Source organism: Lipophrys pholis (genome assembly GCF_963383615.2).
Source record: "Lipophrys pholis genome assembly, chromosome: 3".
Classification (NCBI taxonomy): Eukaryota; Metazoa; Chordata; class Actinopteri; order Blenniiformes; family Blenniidae; genus Lipophrys; species Lipophrys pholis.
This window is the reverse complement of record NC_137627.1, coordinates 17,275,845-17,293,324: the sequence shown is the minus strand read 5'-3', so window position 1 is coordinate 17,293,324 and position 17,480 is coordinate 17,275,845. Positions and strand designations below refer to the sequence as shown.

Genomic DNA, 17,480 nt, shown 5'->3' with positions numbered 1-17,480 from the left:
ACTGATCTGAATAGGGCTTCATTTAAAAAACACTGCATGAATACTAAACGTACACATCCAGTCGTCAATACTTACCCATCTGTTGCTGTCTGCTAAAAATCTGTTTCCCCAATGAGCCCAAGCTCTCGAATCATATTACCCAGATGTTTTGGGGAAAAGGAGATGTTGTCAAGGGCTTACTCATCTGAGGCACAAAACACATGTGCTCAATCCATCAGTTCAGAGGAGCCAATAGTTATTGAAAGTGTCTGAACACTATAAAAGAAGTACTTTATCAGTCGTATAACAGTTTGCTTCATTTTTCTCTCCTTCAAAATACGTTCATGGACTCAACAAAGCAGAAGCAAAAGTGTATTTTGTTTAAGGTGACATCAAAATACTTTACAGGCTCCAGAGGAAACAAATTATTAGTTAGTTGTAATGTTCAATTATTTCCTAATGTGATTAATAATGTATTCTGACACTGATAAATGATTCTCAAATTCAGGACAAGTTGAAAATATATTTCAACGAATTATCCTTTTATCGTTTTGTTGATTAAGTGTATGCTTTCCCCCTTGCCTCTTTAAGTCACCTAAACTAATGTAAAGCAAATAGGGTCCAGTCATTTTCAAACAACTCCGTCTGGGCTTTCAAGCCATATCTGATGCTGCCCCCTGCTGATGCTCCACCAGTACTGCAGGTTGCATTTGAAGGTTGATTCGGAATAAAATGACCTCACACCTTGGATCAAATAAAACACTGTCCACTCATAATTAAAAAAAAAAAAAGAAAACCTTAAAAACTATGCAGCTCCCTTGTGGTATCTCTCTGTCAGTCTTTATTTGTGTAGCTTTTTGGTGATGTTGCATTGCTGTTTGGCTGTATTTATTTTCCATAGTGGCCTCATTGTGCCTTCTCCTGATCTGATTCACTTCCCACTTTACTGCCTTTATTTGTATTCTATTAATCGTTCAGTATTCGTCTGATAATTCTATTGTCTGGATTGCTTCATGTTCTGAAATAATTTACCAGATTTGAAGCAAAAGGTCATTCAACTCATAAATTAAACATTCACCTTGCTTGAGAGAGAATGTGACTTTTAAATCACCCTCATATAGTATTCACAATAGAACATCAACAAAATATCTAAGTTGGACATTTTACCATTTACTGAGAGAAAGAATAGTTGCATTGAGACATCCCAAAAAGAGACAAGTGCAACATGCTCAAATAATCAGTTAGCCTCAATGGCATATCCTACTACTGTCAAGGATGCTCCCTTCATTTGCCCATAGCTTAGATTGGCTCCATAGACCCTGAGTTGGATAAAGTGGTAAAAAATACATGCCAAGGGACAACATGCAAACTCGGTTCTGGAACATTCTCACTATGATGTGAGAGTTAACCGCTACATAACCAATTTGTAATACCGAAGCAGTTTTTTTTTTCTTTTGAATGGAATTGTATACAGAGACTGCATTATATTCAGGAAAAGTTGTGTAATGCTAAGGTAGAAAAAAAAAATTTTCAATAAAATTTAAAAAATGAAGCATTTTGTAACAATACTGCAGAAAAAGAGAAGAGGTGATAGAAGATCTGTTTCAGTGTTTTTACCTCCTCAACTGAGTCCATGATTGGTTTCTGCTGTAGCCTGACAGCAGAAACCTTCTCTTAAGTCCATTGACTTTTTTACATCTTCCATGTGTACTGTATATTCATTGAAAAATAGATTTATGCATTTGTATAGATTTTTTTTTCAAGGGGGTTGGATTTTGCTTCTTACCATAGTTTTGTCATGTCTGGAACGAATTAATAATAAAGAGTAATGAGACGTTAATGAATAGAAACATACATTGAAAGAAAGTGTTCGTTAAAATGTGTGAAATAATACTGTATTTTAGAAAGTTATTTGTATTAATACGTTTAACAAAAATTAATAACAAACGTTATCTATTGTTCTGTTTTTTGCATTACGAAAAGTATTTTTAATACAATTTAATGAGCCGTGTTTTACTAAAGTTACTCATCAGCCCAGGAGCGCAGCGTCTCACACTGATGACGTCATCAGGTCTATTTACTGAGGAACTGCTGCTGCTACTCTCAGACTTCAACATTAACCATCAAAACACGAACGTCTGCCCGTCGCACAGGTACGACAGCACCCCTTTTCCTTTCCGTGCGCTATTTAGACGGACAACGAGTGAAATATGTGCACCTGGGTAATTAAATCCGTGCTGAAATCGAGTCGTGGTGACCCCCCCTGACAGTTTAGCTCGCTGCTCCACACACTAGCTAACCAGCTAACCAGCGCTGCTGTCGGGCTGCTTCGCTGAGCGGCGTCAGCTCTCTGGACCTGTTACCGGTCAACAACCCAACTACCAGGCGATGTGACACTGTAACGGTGTCCAGGTGTTGATGTAGCTGCTTCGAAGTAACGTGGGTCGTTGCTGTGAGCTGGTAGCAACACGGCATGACATAATCTGATGATAAAGTGCTCACATGCTCCACCTCAAGCGACATTCCCTCCTCAGATTGTATTGCCAAGTAAAAATTTAAAAAAAATCCCACCATTGTAGTTAAAATTAACATCTTTTCAGGTTCATGTGGTTGATGCCAAACACTCACCTGCCACCCCATTAAGTTCACTCATGAAATCGTGATGCAATACTTCAACTCTGTGTTTACAGTTGTGATAATGTCCAGTTCCTATAGGCATTAATGTTTATTTTTCAGGTGGAGCTGGATACCACTGTATTGAGAATGGATGATAACGTTTTCACTAATGAACCTGAATATTTGGAACCCATTTCAACATATATATTCCAGTTCAAAACCACCCTGCATATTACTTTAATGATAGTCATAAAATAGACTTATTGCATTTTTGACAGGCTCAACAAAACCTGAAAAAATTGCCTCGTAAATGCATAATTCACGCCTCTATGATTTGTATTACATTGTGCTGCGGTTCCTAATGAAGTGGACTCTCAGTGTGTATGAAGTGTTACTCATTAATTACAAAACTGTGGCAGCCATCATCTGAATTACTCAGCCACATTTTTTTAATGAACCTGAAGTGTCTTTGCACCTCTACCGACTTAAAGCCCATTGATTTATGCATTTAGCTTAGAATTGTTCTGAATTATCTGTACGCTGCAGGCTTTAGCTTTCTTTGGGTTAATGTACTTGGCATTTGCAAAGCAGGTATGGCCAACTATCATAAGTTGAGCTGTAACAAATGACGATTTAAATCTTTTGCTGGTTGTTGACTTTTTAGTTTACCGAGAAGATCAGGCTATGAAATCATTTAAAAGCTTTTATTTTGGTGATAAATTATTTGCAAAGACAAAAAAGCAGAAATCCTTTTGATTAAATGTGCTGCTGATGTTTAGGCGTGTGTGGTGTGCCGCTCACTTCCGGAGTCGCCTCAGCGGATCATTTGATCAGCATGTTTGATTTGGCAAAGGTTTTACACCAGATGTTCCTTATGCAACTGTAGCTATTAGGAGTTAAAATACTCAGTGACGACCACTGAACTGTTGTTGCTGGGATTTGAACCAGCAGACCTCTGGTTTATACCTCACTTCACGATGACAGTGCCCCCAATGCCCCCAAATGTATTAATATAAAAAAAACTTGTCCACATTTTTTTATTCAAGGACAAACATTGATTCATGAATCATATTAAACATACATTTAAACAGGGTGCATTTGTGAGGGGGCCAAAGGTCGTGGACATTTCTGTTATATTTTGCAAGAATTCATGCTATAAAAGACAAATTGGTGGTTTTTAAAAAAAAGAAAGAAATAGTATTTAAATTTTAGCCACATTTCTACAACCGGATGTTTTGTAAATGTAATGAGGACAGATTGAAATATGAAATAAACTGTAGTGAAACACCACATCTATAAAAGATTATTTGCTGACTTTTCAATAAGCAATAACAAGAAATTCTTGATGAATTTGTTCCGGATTGGTCCCCCTCAGGATGACATTGATTTTGGTTCTGAATGGCCCTCGTTTGCTTGCACAGGACTAAACAAACATATTTATTATTATGATACTTTATTTTTACATCAGGTGGCGGTTTAATTCATATCCAGACAAAAAAGACACAGTTTAGTGTACTACATTGTGATATGACAAATTTAGCTTTTCTTTGCAGTTGACTTTTGTTTGGTGTCGTTTCATGAATTTGATTATTGGAAGTCTGAACGAAACCAGAAATATTGACAACTTAACAAACAGGAGAGGAGCCTCAGTGATGTGTGGAGGAACTATGTGCAGCCGGAGGGACTGGGTACCTCCTCCTCATGGTGGACACCAGCCTGTTCACACACTTTTATGGGAGGCGCCCTATTCTTCAACAAGCATTATTGGCAAGTTACCCAACATGGTTTCGTTGGTCACTCTGGATTGAACCACACCACAACCATCCTGATACCAAAAGTGTTCATTCAATGAGGTTGAGGTCGGGACTGCTGGAAGGGTGCTTCATCCTCCGTGCTCACAAATCCTGGAGGCATGAAATGCTGTGTTCTGTTTTCTTAATCGATGGGGTTTGCTCACAGACTGTAGAGATATGGGACTTCCACTGGTTGCGGAATCTCAACTTGCTATTTCTCTGCATTGAGAGACGCCGATACCAACTCTTGATAGTCTGTATCTGAGACCCGAGAAGCACAAAACAAAATGAAATGGCAAGAGCAGAGAAAAGCTGTTTGGCATTGCAGCGCCCCACTGCATGTTACAAACACGCCTGCTCCTCCTTACAAATGTGGCACAAAGAAAAACATTCTAGCTTTATAAGATTTATTGCCAAGAAGCATTGTTACAAAACAAAAAAATCTACCAGAGACAAATTTTGTGACCTGTAATTTATTCAAGAACGTGCACAATTCTTCATTCATAAGAGCCGTGAGGGACTCGGATTAAAAGTGTCACATGCATCATTTCAGGTATTTCTCCATCCGACCCCTCATTTACTGCGAGTCGCTTCCTGAGTCTGGGATTTTGAATGGAGTGAGCGTTGCGCCCCAATGAGATGACTGACCAGGGCAACAACAACCAGAACATCTCCTGCAACCCCTTTGCTGCCCTCTTCAGCTCGCTGGCTGATGCCAAGCAGTTTGCATCAGGCCAGAAACCACAACAGCACTCCGCTGAAGCACCACGTGAGTACACTCGTCGCATTTCCCCGCAGTCGTCTCATCAGAGGTGTCGTGTTCTGCTCCTGGATGGACACATGTTTTCAAGGTTTATCTGCTCCAGAACACCTGAGTCTGTCTTGTATTGTACCACCGTCATTACAGCCAAGTTTCTTGGGACAGGGTCGTGATAACAAGCAGGCTTGGGGACCTCCAGGACCAGGACTCGACACCATACATTCTGTAGCACCTTTAGAAACAAACTGTACAAAAAGGAAAGAATCGTATCTTTTTAAGGTGATAAAAAATGCAACAGCAGTAATTGTAGCAAGAGCACAATCTTGGGCTCCCTGTTGCCAGCCCTTGTGGACCTTCTCTTTGAAACACATGACAGCTTGCAATGTTGTCTCCCTGTTCTTGATTTAGGGATTTTCAGTCACTCATGCTTACAGATCACAGCACATTCTGAGATATTCTTAGGCTGCCTCACACTCGCAGCCTGTATAAGATCTTCCCACAGATTTTCACTGATGTCGCAGTCAGGAAACAGCGAGGGCAATTTCTACAGCTTGGACTTGTGTTTCTTGTTGGATTGCAGTCCAGCTAAAGGAGTCATCTCTGTTTCATTTTCACTTTATTCACATGGCATCTGCTTTCAGGAATTGCTGACACTTGTTTTGTGGGCGTCATCCCTACGCCATTACAAAACTTCAAAGTAAAACAAAGTCACAATTATTTCCTTGCAGCACTTTTCTCTGAAACCTTAATTTTTGCGACTCGGCTGCAGGCTAGTCCTCCTGATAATCCTTTCATGTAAGCTGCGGTTTTAGACAGGTGAACGATGCAGCAGGAGTTGTTTTTTTCCTAAACTCTTAAATAACTCTCAAGTAGATGTGCAGTTTCATGTAAGAACACTTCCTCAGTTTGCCCTTACAGCTGATTTTAAGTTTTTATAAAGTGTCAGTCTAATATGCATCACGTTGCTTCGGTTTAGACTCTCAGGTACAATGTAAATGCTCGGATTAGATTTCTCGTGATAGTTCTTAACCTGCCCTCTCTGTCTAAACAACAAGCTTAAGAAGTTACTAAAGTTTTAAGTTTTCACACAAAGGAAGGTACCCACCTGTTTACTGCCTAATTTAACTCGAGGCATCTGTCAAGGCAGTGTTATAACGATATTCCCTTTTACATTTTTTTTTTTAACATGTATCCAACATCTTTAACTTCTGTGTGTGCCGCCGCAGTGGAGGACTCAGGAGAGAGCCAGTCGGAGTCGGAGAACTCTGTGTCAGACAGCGTTGATGAAAATGATGACTCCGTGGCAGAGATCAGCCGCTCTTTCCGGTCCCGGCAGGAGCTCTGTGAACAGCTCAATGTCAATCACATGATCCAGCGCATTTTCCTCATCACTCTGGACAACAGTGAGTACAAGCTTGTAAACACTCCTGTCTATTAGGTTGGCCTTATCCCATTGAAATTATAGTCGTAACAAAGGAGGTTATGTAATGTGTTGATGATCTGGTCAGAATGCGTGTAAATGGCACATCGGCTAACTTCACAATATGACCATTCACTTCCAATGTTTTTAAAGATATTGTGAATACAAAGCATAGGTGATGTTTTTTTTTAACCCTTCTATCTACTTGGGAATCTTTCTGTGGTATTGTAGAGTCCAAAGAAACACGACAAGCTTGGTTAGTCAAGCTAACAAATCCATCTTCAATGTTAAAGAGTTGATGTGAAATCCAGTGCACATGTCACCTTGCCAGGCAATATGGAATTATTCAACCAACTGAATTGTGTGGTGTATTTGGTGCATATAAAACCACACACCAATCTGTGAGTGGCCCCCTGCAGTCTTAGCTTGGATGAAGTGGGCATTGAAGATGAATAAATATCTTAGTTCTATGATGGAAGTGCAACCTGTACGGTTGTACCTGCATGTTTTCTGCTAACACTGGTTCCAGCAGTCCAGACTGCAGTGTGTCTGTGTGTCTGTGTGTCTGTGTGTCTGTGTGTCTGTGTGTCTGTGTGTCTGTGTGTCTGTGTGTGTCTGTCTGTCTGTCTGTCTGTCTGTCTGTCTGTCTGTCTGTCTGTCTGTCTGTGTGTCTGTGTGTGTGTCTGTGTCTGTGTCTGTGTCTGTGTCTGTGTCTGTGTCTGTGTCTGTGTCTATGGCAACATTCTGCCTTCAGTTTTAGAAAAACAATGAGATTAATCCCAATTAATTACAGGAAACTGTGCAATTAATTTGTAATGGTTTTTAATTGATTGACAGCACTAATATATATGGTAGATTACATTAGATTCTATCTAATGTGGTTTTTGTGAGAGTGCATCTCTTTAATCTGGCACTATTTGCACTATTCTACCATCTTCAGGCAATTTATTCCAAGTTTGTATGCTTACCCTGTAGTGTCTGTACTTTCTGTAACATACTGTTCATGGTTTCACACTCAATCTGACCACAGAGGCCCATCTGGGCTGAGAAGCAGCTGCAAACGGAAGTCAGATAATTCACCTCGAGCAAATCATATGTTAGGATCGTGCTTTGATGTGAGAATGGCAGACAGGTGCTTGACGAGGAGCAGTGTTTGCACTAAATAACAGCAGACTTTCCTCTTCTGGAGGGGATTGTCAGATGACGCTTCACATCCTGAAAGTCAAACTTGAAGTTTCCAGTGAGCAACAAATGACTCATCACCCTTTATAGAGAATATAAAGACCTTCACTACCGTGAAGTCTCATTGTGATTTGGTGAGGTCTCTCCACCACTGAGACTGCTCTGGGATGAGTCATAATGAGCAGGAAATGAGGGCTAAAGGCTCCTTCTTCTCCCATGGAACTGCTTACTGAATTTCTTTTGTAAACATGTGGAGCCTGAGTTTTCCTAATTTTGGGGTTTTGATCAATGCAGTGTATAATACTGTATGCTTGGTGCTGTTTAAGCGTCATGAGTTGTAGTAAAATAATGTGATCTGTCTCTGTTTTATGAACTTTAATTCTTAGGTGACCCCAGTCTGAGAGGAGGTAATGGCATCCCCCCTCGCTGTGTTTACCTGGAGGAGATGGCTGCAGATCTGGATGGACAGGACTGGCTGGACATGGACAACATAGAGCAGGTCAAGTGTCAACAAGTTGTTACGGCACTGCTCTTTTGTTCTCGGCTTGTCTTGTTTTTCCTCTCTCAATAAACCTGTACGTGTTCAGTGCAACTGCTTGGGAAATGTCCATGTTGGAGAGGTTCTTAGTGTCCATTTAGCTTCCAATACAAGTGGTCCTACACTTAAAAGAGAACAATAAATGCAAGGACGCATGGAATTTAATGAAAAGAACATTGTATTATTTAATGGATGGGCTGATTTGTGTCTGCGATTTTTCTCTATGTGCTCCAGGCTTTGTTTAACCGGCTGCTGCTGCTCGAGCCAGGAAACCAGCTCATCTACATGACATCATGCAGCGCTGTGAACCTCTCTGCTGACCGTGATGCTGGCGAGAAATGTGCCATCCCTTACCTCTTTGCATGTTACCAAAGGGCAAAGGAAGAGGTCTGCTTCTTTTTCCTCACATGGTTGTAGTTATAGCTTTCCAGTGTATTTTCTGCTGTTAATAGACTATGCGCACTTTTTGGAACATAAAAATAACCCACATTCTTCTATAATTCAGTGGCTTTGTTCTAATCTGTGCACTAGGTGACGAAGGTACCGGAGAAGCTACTTTCGTTTGCCGTTCGCTGCAAAAACCTCACCGTGTCCAACACGCGTACAGTTCTCCTCACTCCAGAGATCTACATCAGTCAGAATGTGTACGAGCAGCTTCTCGACCTGCTGCTGGAGGCTTTCAATGGAGCACGTAGGTCCTGGATGAAGCCCGTTAGGCCCTATTGCTTCTTTTCTTGTGTTCTTTTCTTCTCACTCTATCCCTACTGGGTTTTTTTTTGTTTTTCTTTAAATGTAAAGTTATTACTCAAAGTCTAGGGATTTTTGAAACACAACCTGAAAACTTCCCATTACCACAGTTCTCAAGCAGTCAGCATTTAGCTGAACAAATATTTATTTTTATTTACAGGTTTTACAATTTAAGTGGAACTTTGTGGGGGACTGAAGTCAAAACAGTTCTTTTACTCTTCCTAAATAACAAAACTCAGGAAAAAAAACCAAGTAAACCAGAAAGGATTGCTGTTTACCTTTTCTTTAACCAAAACCGAAGAAACTCCTCCAGTGGTGAATGTTCTTTTCTTCGCTGCTTTTCAGAACCAGAGGAGGTGGTTGAGTTTGTGGAGGAGGTCATCACTGGCCTGCTCTCCGACCAGGAGGTGCGTACCTTTGAGGAGGTGATTGTCCCGGTCCTCGATATCCTCCAGGGACGCATTAAAGACTTGGACCTGTGCCAGCCTCTCCTTTACTCCTACCTGGATGTTCTCCTCTATTTCAGTCACCATAAAGATATTGCCAAGGTCAGCAGGCATCATCTTGGCCAACGTTATAGTCACACACTTCACACAACACCACCTCATTCCTGTGCTCTTAATGATGAATTATCATAATGTTGCTTATCTGTCATTTTTGCTCCTTCAGGGTCTAAACTTTTCTTTTTCTTAATAACTTGATTGTTGACCTTTTTCCAGGTATTGGTGGAGCATATTTACCCCAAAGATCCAACCAATGGTTTACAGTATCAAAAGAGTTTACTGGGGACGGTTCTTAGTATCTCCTGTTTGCTGAAAACCCCCGGGGTGGTGGAGGGCCATGGCTACTTCCTGAACCCCTCCCGTTCCAGTGCCCAAGAGACTAAAGTCCAGGAGGCCAACATCCACCAGGTAATCACTGACGTGTTGAGGTAAAGAATCACAGACCATTACACAGGGACTAATGACATTTACACTTCTTGTGTTGTAGTTCATGGGCCAGTTTCACGAAAAGCTGCACCAGATCTTGAAGAATCTGCTGCAGAGATCTGGAGAGACTCGCCACCTGCTGCTGCTGTGGTTGGGCAGTTGTCTGCAGGCCAACGCCGGCCGTGCAAAGATCTGGGCCAATCAGATGCCCGAGATCTTTTTCCAGATGTACGCCTCGGACGCATTTTTCCTGAACCTGGGTGCAGCTCTGCTGAAGCTGTGCCAGCCCTTCTGCAGGCCACGCTCCCCGAAACTGCTCACCTTTAACCCAACATACTGTGCACTCAAAGAGCTGAGTGAAGAGGAGAGGCGCAACCGCAATGTGCATGCAAGAGGTCAGTCTTTTGAGACAGACAATGAAAGTGTCACTAATTGTTTGGTCCCCGTCTTTTATGATCAGTCTTATTGCATCATATTTGATACTTATTTTGCTTTTGCAGTTTGATTCAGATAAATAGATTAGCATAAAATGGTCTTAAAATATTAATATAAGTTCTATATCTCCATACTAACTTGTTTCTTCTACCAGGTCTTGACAAGGAAACCTGCCTGATCCCAATGCCCCCTCAGCAGCCCGTTGAGTCTGCACAGTCCTACAGCCTCCTGACTGAAAACCTCATCCTCACACAACTCACCTTGCATCTGGGCTTTCACAGGTCTACCCAAATACGCACAAATATCTTCTATTACTGGGAACAAATCCTCATGTTTACCCATATGTCTGCTTTAACACGTTCTCTCTCCCTGTCTATGTCCATGCACCCGTGTTTGTTGCATATAGACTCCATGAGCAGATGGTGAAGATGAACCAGTCCCTCCACCGGCTCCAGGTGGCATGGCAGGAGGCCCAGCGATCAGGCAACCCGATGTCCGAGCCGCTCCTGGAGCAGTTTGAGAGTATGATGATTGTTTATCTGTCAACCAAAGCTGCCACCACGCAGCCCGCCATGCTGCAATGCTGCCTTAACCTCCAAGCTTCCACTGCTGCTCTGCTCGTTCAACTCGGAGTGGGAAACCAGGGACCTGAGCATGTACCGCTCAGTTTTCCCCTGTCTTCTCTGCAGAATACGATGCTCTGCTATGTACCAGGTAGGTCCGATCATCCACAACAAATACATCTGTACAGCCACTCATCCATGTTCTATGTTCAGGGTCTTGGGGGGATTGGACTTGCACAGTATATTGAAAGTGTGTCATCATTGGGATCCACTTGCAGAAAATACATATTGGAAAAGCTGACTGAACTGTGATAACAGTTTTTTTTTTTTTTTTTCATGCTCTACATGTCGACGTATCAGTCAATCTAATGCCGCCAAAGTAGGTAGATGTGAGCGCTGCAGTCACTAAGTGTGTGGAGAGAGCTTAGTGGGTGTTATGTTGGTTCAAAGTACAGACAAGTGAGGAAAATCGGTGCAAAAAAGGACTTGTGACTAACCCTTAAATCACATCGGGTGCACTAAGTGCCACAGGACTTTAGTTAACTGTCAACCAGTTTTCTTCCAGCTTTAGTTATATCAAGTTTCTATGCATTTAATGTGAAGATAAGATGATTTTGTATTGAAAATAGTCATTTTTCCTTCACTCTGACCGATACAAACATAGTTAGGATCCATCTCATTTCACCGCTCTGCCAAAATGAAATAAATCCTTTTTCCTTTGTGATTGTCTCGTTATAGTCCAAAATGTTATAGTAAATTTTTCTGTGAATTGTAAAACAATGTGTTGTTTTCCTCACAGCAGAAATCATTTGCAACTCTTTTTTTTTTGGGGGGGTTCAAATGTTTGATTATATCCAGGTTTCTCTGCACAATGCTTCACGAAAATTGCAACAGCTGTTACTGTGATTTAGCAGCGCTGACTCACTCATAGTGCAGTCAGTCATTAATACTGAGCATTCCTTAACATGATAGTCATGCCTAAAGTCTGCCGTCTCTTTGCCAGAGTTTTTTGCAGAAAACCTGGGAGATTTTTTCATCTTCCTCCGTCGATTTGCAGACGACGTCTTAGAGACTTCAGCAGAAAGTCTGGAGCAGATCCTTCACTTCATTACCGTCTTCATGGGAAATGTAGAAAGGTGCATCGTTTCATCTGTTAAGTCTGTGGGGTGAGGGGGGTGAAATAAATATTTCTAATTCTAATAAATGAATGTTTGTTCTCTTCTGTCTATGCAACAGAATGAAGAACCCTCATTTAAGAGCAAAGCTTGCAGAGGTTTTGGAGGCGGTGATGCCCCACATGGAGCCGTTGGCTCCTGGCGCTGCTCAGCCAATCGTTTTCCAGAGAGAAAGAGCCTTCTGCTCTTATAGACACGCTCCTCAGCTGGCCGAGGCCCTCATCACTGTGTTTGTGGACATCGAGTTTACAGGTGAAAGAACCTTATTTCTCACGTTAACCCTTATATTCCTGTCCTCTCGTGACGGACAGGAATCGGCATGCATTCTTCTCATTACCATAATTCTTAGACTGTTGATATGTAGATATTTAAGGAACTACCAGAAAGCAGAGAAATAACTAATAATTTTTGCACCCATCTGGTAGTCATGATGGTCTGACCGACTGAAATGATCACTTTTTGGTTTAATTTTGTTTTTAGAATTTGACATCCTAAAATTAAAAGAAATTCATTCAGTCTAGTCATGACAGAAATCGCCCATAGACGGAAGGAAGTTACATTTTTACTTTTTTATTTAAGGCTATCTTAAGACAACGTGCCCTCCTACAGTGTCAATATGAAAAGAAAGAGTGAGGAGGTGCTTTTCGGTGTCAAGCAAACCTCGCAGGCTTTGTTGGATGTGTGTTCACCTGTGTTTGTTTAGCACTTCAAGAAAAGGGAGGAAGCTGCATCCAGTAAAACCTCGAAGAAAGAAACACTGAAATCAGGCGATCTTTTTTTTTTTTTCCTCTTCAGGCGATCCTCATCAGTTTGAACAAAAGTTCAACTACAGACGACCGATGTACCCAATCCTCAAGTACATGTGGGGCAAAGAAAGCTATAGAGAGAGCATCAAGGTAAATAATGTCAAATGTTTGTATGTTTGGTAGACTTTGAATCCCCTTCTTTGGTTATTCTGGATTTCACTTTCCTACTGCGTAGAATGTCTTAAACCTCTGTGAAAACACTTCACCTCGAAAGTTACTCCCCACTGAGGAGTGCAAAAATGGCAAAATACAAATGTTGCTATTGTATTAGTGGGATGACACTGTCAGCAAGTGTATTTAGCAGAGGGACCTGATCTGATTCATGTTGTTTAACATGTGTCAATACAGTGTTTGGCAACCTATGCATCGGAGAACCTGGAGGCCATGAACCCGCCGCTGTTCCTCCGGTTCCTCAACCTACTCATGAATGATGCCATCTTTCTCCTGGATGAAGCTATTCAGGTGGGGCGTTGATGTATTTCATATTCATCAGCTTCACACCCATTAACGTATTCACAAATCTGAACGTAGGCTTTTCTACTGTGTCACTATAAGTGGTATAATTGTTGGTCTTCCAGAGTTTGGTCTGATTCATTCATTTCGTTACTGGTAAACACCAGTCCCTCTTGGTTGCCTGTTGTCTTCACACTGTGTGGAGGACCCGGGTTTGTATCCTAATTACAGCAGGAAGAGCATCCGTGGGAGAAACTAGCCCGAATCTTTGGTCCAAGTTTTAATGACCCACGACGTTGACCTCTTTAAAGATAAGAGCCCGATAGACACTTCAGTTAAGAATAAATGCTAGTTTTTCATTTGCAGAAATGTCAAACTTAAGAGTTTTGCATGTATTTTCATCTATCCATTCATCTTGTCAACTGCATTATCCAACCTGAGGTCACGGAGTGCTAAAGTCAATTCCAGCCGAGGCCGCAAAGGAACGATACGCCCTGGACAGGTCACCAGTTCACCAAAGGGCAAACGCAAAGACACAAACTTTCACGCAGACTCGCGTTCACACCTGGGTAGAATTTAGACACCTAAAGAGTATCTCTGTTTTAAAGAATTCCTTGATTCGAATGCCTGCTATTATATATTTCACTATCTTTATTCACGTTAATCATCAGCTGAATTGAATAAAACCAAAACCGGGGTTTTTTCTTTCTCTGGCAGTACCTGAGTAAAATTAAGGTTCTGCAGCTGGAGCGGGATCGAGGGGAGTGGGAGGGCTTGGCCCCTGATGCCCGAAGAGAGAAGGAGTCAAGCCTGCAGATGCTTGGACAGCTGGGACGTTTCCATAACATCATGTCCAACGAGACCATCGGTACACTGGCCTTCCTCACCTCAGGTCAGGAAAGATTGACTCCATCACAGTGATGCAGTCAATCAAATGCTTTTTTTCATCCAGTAATGGTGCAGCACATCCCTTTTTATGTTTTAGTTTTATTAAATATACCTTTACTCCCATCAGAAATCAAGGGCATATTTGTGCACCCTTTCCTGGCTGAAAGGATCATCTCCATGCTGAACTACTTCCTGCAGCACCTGGTGGGTCCCAAGATGGGCGCTCTAAAGGTCAAAGACTTCAGTGAATTCGACTTCAAGCCCCAGCAGCTTGTTTCTGACATCTGCACAATCTACCTGAACCTTGGGTAGGTTGAAAGCTTTTTCTTTCACAAGCTCAATAGATGAAAGAAGAAAAAAAAAGGAGTGTAGAAGTCTTCACAGGCCCTGTTGGTGTTTGCCTTGTCACCGTGTTTAGTTTACTCCTTTTATTGGGGATATATGCTCTGGAGAAGCAGCACAGAGACACATTGCTGTATACAACTAAAAACACGTTTGTTTTTCTGTTTGGCAGTGATGAGGAGAATTTCTGCGCTACAGTCCCAAAGGATGGCCGATCGTATTCTCCTACTCTCTTCTCTCAGACTGGTCGAGTACTGAAGAAGATCAACAAGCCCGGGGACATGATTGTGGCTTTTGGCCTCCTTGCTGATAAAATAAAGGTACCATTTGACCCAAAGTGGGTTTGCCTCTGAAAGCACAGGAGTATATCTTCAATTTTTTACAAATCTCATCAATATATGCAGTGTCCACTCTTGAAAGCTGCAGGTGAGACTCACAGAGTGCTGCTGTTGGGCTTGTGTTCAGTCCCATGCAGACAGACAGCAGCAGGAAGAGGAGACATACGCAGACGCTCCGGATGAATTCTTGGACCCCATCATGTCCACGTTGATGCTGGATCCTGTTCTTCTTCCTTCTTCCAATGTGACAGTAGACCGCTCGACTATAGCAAGGCATCTTCTCAGGTGAGGCATTTCCTACCAAGGCCCCAAAATTCATTCAAAGGAAGTAAGGGAGTATTTTCTATGGTGGAAAACAATAAAATCAGATATGAAACAAGTGTTATAGATAGTTGAAATACTCTGTGTGGTGCAACATTACTAAGAATTCCCCATGAGATTAATGAAGTACTTTAAAAGAGGAGTGAAATATCTCACAATTAGTGATGTTGTTCCCAAACTGAATTATTGTTTATTAAATGGTAAATACTATGTCGCATCAGCCAAAGGTGTATATTTAAAAGGAGTTTTTTATAAATTGAAAAAATAATAAATACAAGGCTGGTTTATTATTATTTTTTGTCCTCTAACGAAAAGCCTAAGTTGACTTTTAGTTTCAGTTTTAAAAGTGGCTTTCTGGAAAACGGTTGTTTAGCTGTCAAACAAAAGGGAAGTAAAGTAAAGCCAAAGTCAAGTGAATAAACGGACAGAAAAAACGGTTACAAAACAGTAAAAACTACATGTTAATAAGTACAATGCCTTTGTAATATTGAGGTTAATGCTTATACCTGTGCCGAAAATAAATCTAAAGATATTCAGAGATGAAATGTTAATGTGTTTTCAAAAACAAGTTCTGTATAATCAGAAATCTAAGTAGACGGCTGGTAGTGTTTATATATGAGATAGACATGCATGAGTTCTATATAGTTGTACATGGTATGAGTGAATTTTTCTGAAGACTGTGTCTGTCCTTGCAGTGACCAGACCGACCCTTTCAACCGCAGTCCTCTCACCATGGACCAGATCAGGCCAAACGAGGAACTCAAACAGCAGATCTTACAGTGGCTGGACAAGCATAAGCAGGAGCGGCTGCAGCTGGGACCCAGTGGCTAGTCTCGACCTCTCACTGTGACGAACAATGACTCATCTCACATCATCCTTTTTCTTTCTTAATTTTTTTTTTTTTTTTTTTTTTGACCCACGTGCTCCTCTGCTTTCCTGCTGATCCATGTTGTGCTTACCTCTGTGGATCCAATGAACAGTTCATTAATTAGCCTTTTGCGTCAGCCTCGACGCTTGTTGGACCTCCTCTGTGACATCAGTCCAGGCAAACTGTAGCCCACCTGCTGGTGTCACTGTCAGCACCCACGGACGTTAGCTGTTGTTGTCCCATGATGCCCTGTAAACACTTACTGGATGATGCGGACTGTGGTTCCACATTGATTAGTTACTCCAGCCAGAACTGAGCCTCCCCCAACAGATCAGAACGTGAATGTACTGAATGAATCCCCGACTGATCTGTTGGCTCTCATCACGTTTTATACAGCGAGGTAAGTATTTTTAGGAGGTCGCAAGTCAAACCTGGGATGGATTCATTCACATTTTAACTTTTAATTCACCATCATGAACAATACATTGTACACTGCCTTTCAAAACGTCTTCAACACCCCATATGTTTGCACTATCGGTTCACTTTCAACCGGTATGCTCATCGTTGATAAAAAAATTTAGCAGGTACAACTGAAGCACAGGTCAAAGTGATTACCAGTTTGTGACTTTTGTTTGATTGAAAGTGACCAGATTTACCCAAAAGGCATTTGGCTATTTGAATAGGTCGAGAAGAGGTTGTCAGATCTAGGAGCACCCGTCTATAATGTTTGTGAGAGCTTGTTATTTAAGTTGTTAAATGAAACGAGTTTAAAAAAAAAAAATGTAGTTGCTTAACAGCAATTACACTCATTTGTACCACAACAATATAAAACCGTCTGCCTAAAAAATGTCAGAGTGCATTATAAAATTGCTAAACTATTAAGTGTGGCATTGATAGACAGTCTGTGCAGAGAGGACGAGTGGGAGCTGTTCACAGCCGTGACAAATAAATAGTAATTGACAGTGATTTGGCATCTCTGAGATGCAGAGGAAGGAGGGCACCTCAAAAAGAAACAAAATGATTGTGTGGCATGTAAGTGCTTGATCTGTTAAAAAAAAAAAAAAACTTCCTCACAATTTGGCTCAGACTTTTGAATCAGTTTGCTTCAGAGCTACAAGAGAATAGTTGCTTTTACATGACAGCAAACTATTGTCTGTGTGTAAATGTTTCAGAGTGCCTCTTTAGAGTGATGAAAGGCACTACATGATTGCTCCAAACACGAAAGACAAAAAAAGTAGAACGCAATTTACGGAAGTCGTGGCCATTTAAATAACTTAAGTCTGGATTAACCTGGACACCTGCAGCTTATTTACAGTTCATACTGTGA

The 17,480-nt window shown here is 41.4% G+C and overlaps 1 protein-coding gene across 1 annotated transcript; it reads left to right on the top strand.

Annotated features, from left to right (window-relative positions):
* Window positions 1-2,031: 2,031 nt before the first annotated feature.
* Window positions 2,032-17,289, top strand: ube4a (ubiquitination factor E4A). The gene is made up of 20 exons (XM_080459462.1): window positions 2,032-2,132; window positions 4,942-5,157; window positions 6,375-6,551; window positions 8,137-8,249; window positions 8,523-8,675; window positions 8,820-8,979; window positions 9,381-9,583; window positions 9,755-9,946; window positions 10,026-10,359; window positions 10,554-10,680; window positions 10,806-11,113; window positions 11,966-12,098; window positions 12,199-12,389; window positions 12,933-13,033; window positions 13,292-13,405; window positions 14,114-14,288; window positions 14,412-14,592; window positions 14,799-14,946; window positions 15,092-15,249; window positions 15,981-17,289. The coding sequence occupies exons 2-20, from the start codon at window positions 5,028-5,030 to the stop codon at window positions 16,114-16,116; spliced, it is 3,234 nt and encodes a 1,077-aa protein (XP_080315588.1). The 5' UTR covers window positions 2,032-2,132; window positions 4,942-5,027; the 3' UTR covers window positions 16,117-17,289.
* The last annotated feature ends 191 nt before the right edge of the window (window positions 17,290-17,480 follow it).

Excerpts from the sequence above, each read along its gene's own strand:
- ube4a (XM_080459462.1), top strand. The coding sequence starts at position 5,028 with ATGACTGACCAGGGCAACAACAACCAGAACATCTCCTGCAACCCCTTT. Across the intron at positions 8,676-8,819 it reads ACCAAAGGGCAAAGGAAGAG|GTGACGAAGGTACCGGAGAA; the intron begins GTCTGCTTCTTT and ends TCTGTGCACTAG. Across the intron at positions 9,584-9,754 it reads ACCATAAAGATATTGCCAAG|GTATTGGTGGAGCATATTTA; the intron begins GTCAGCAGGCAT and ends ACCTTTTTCCAG.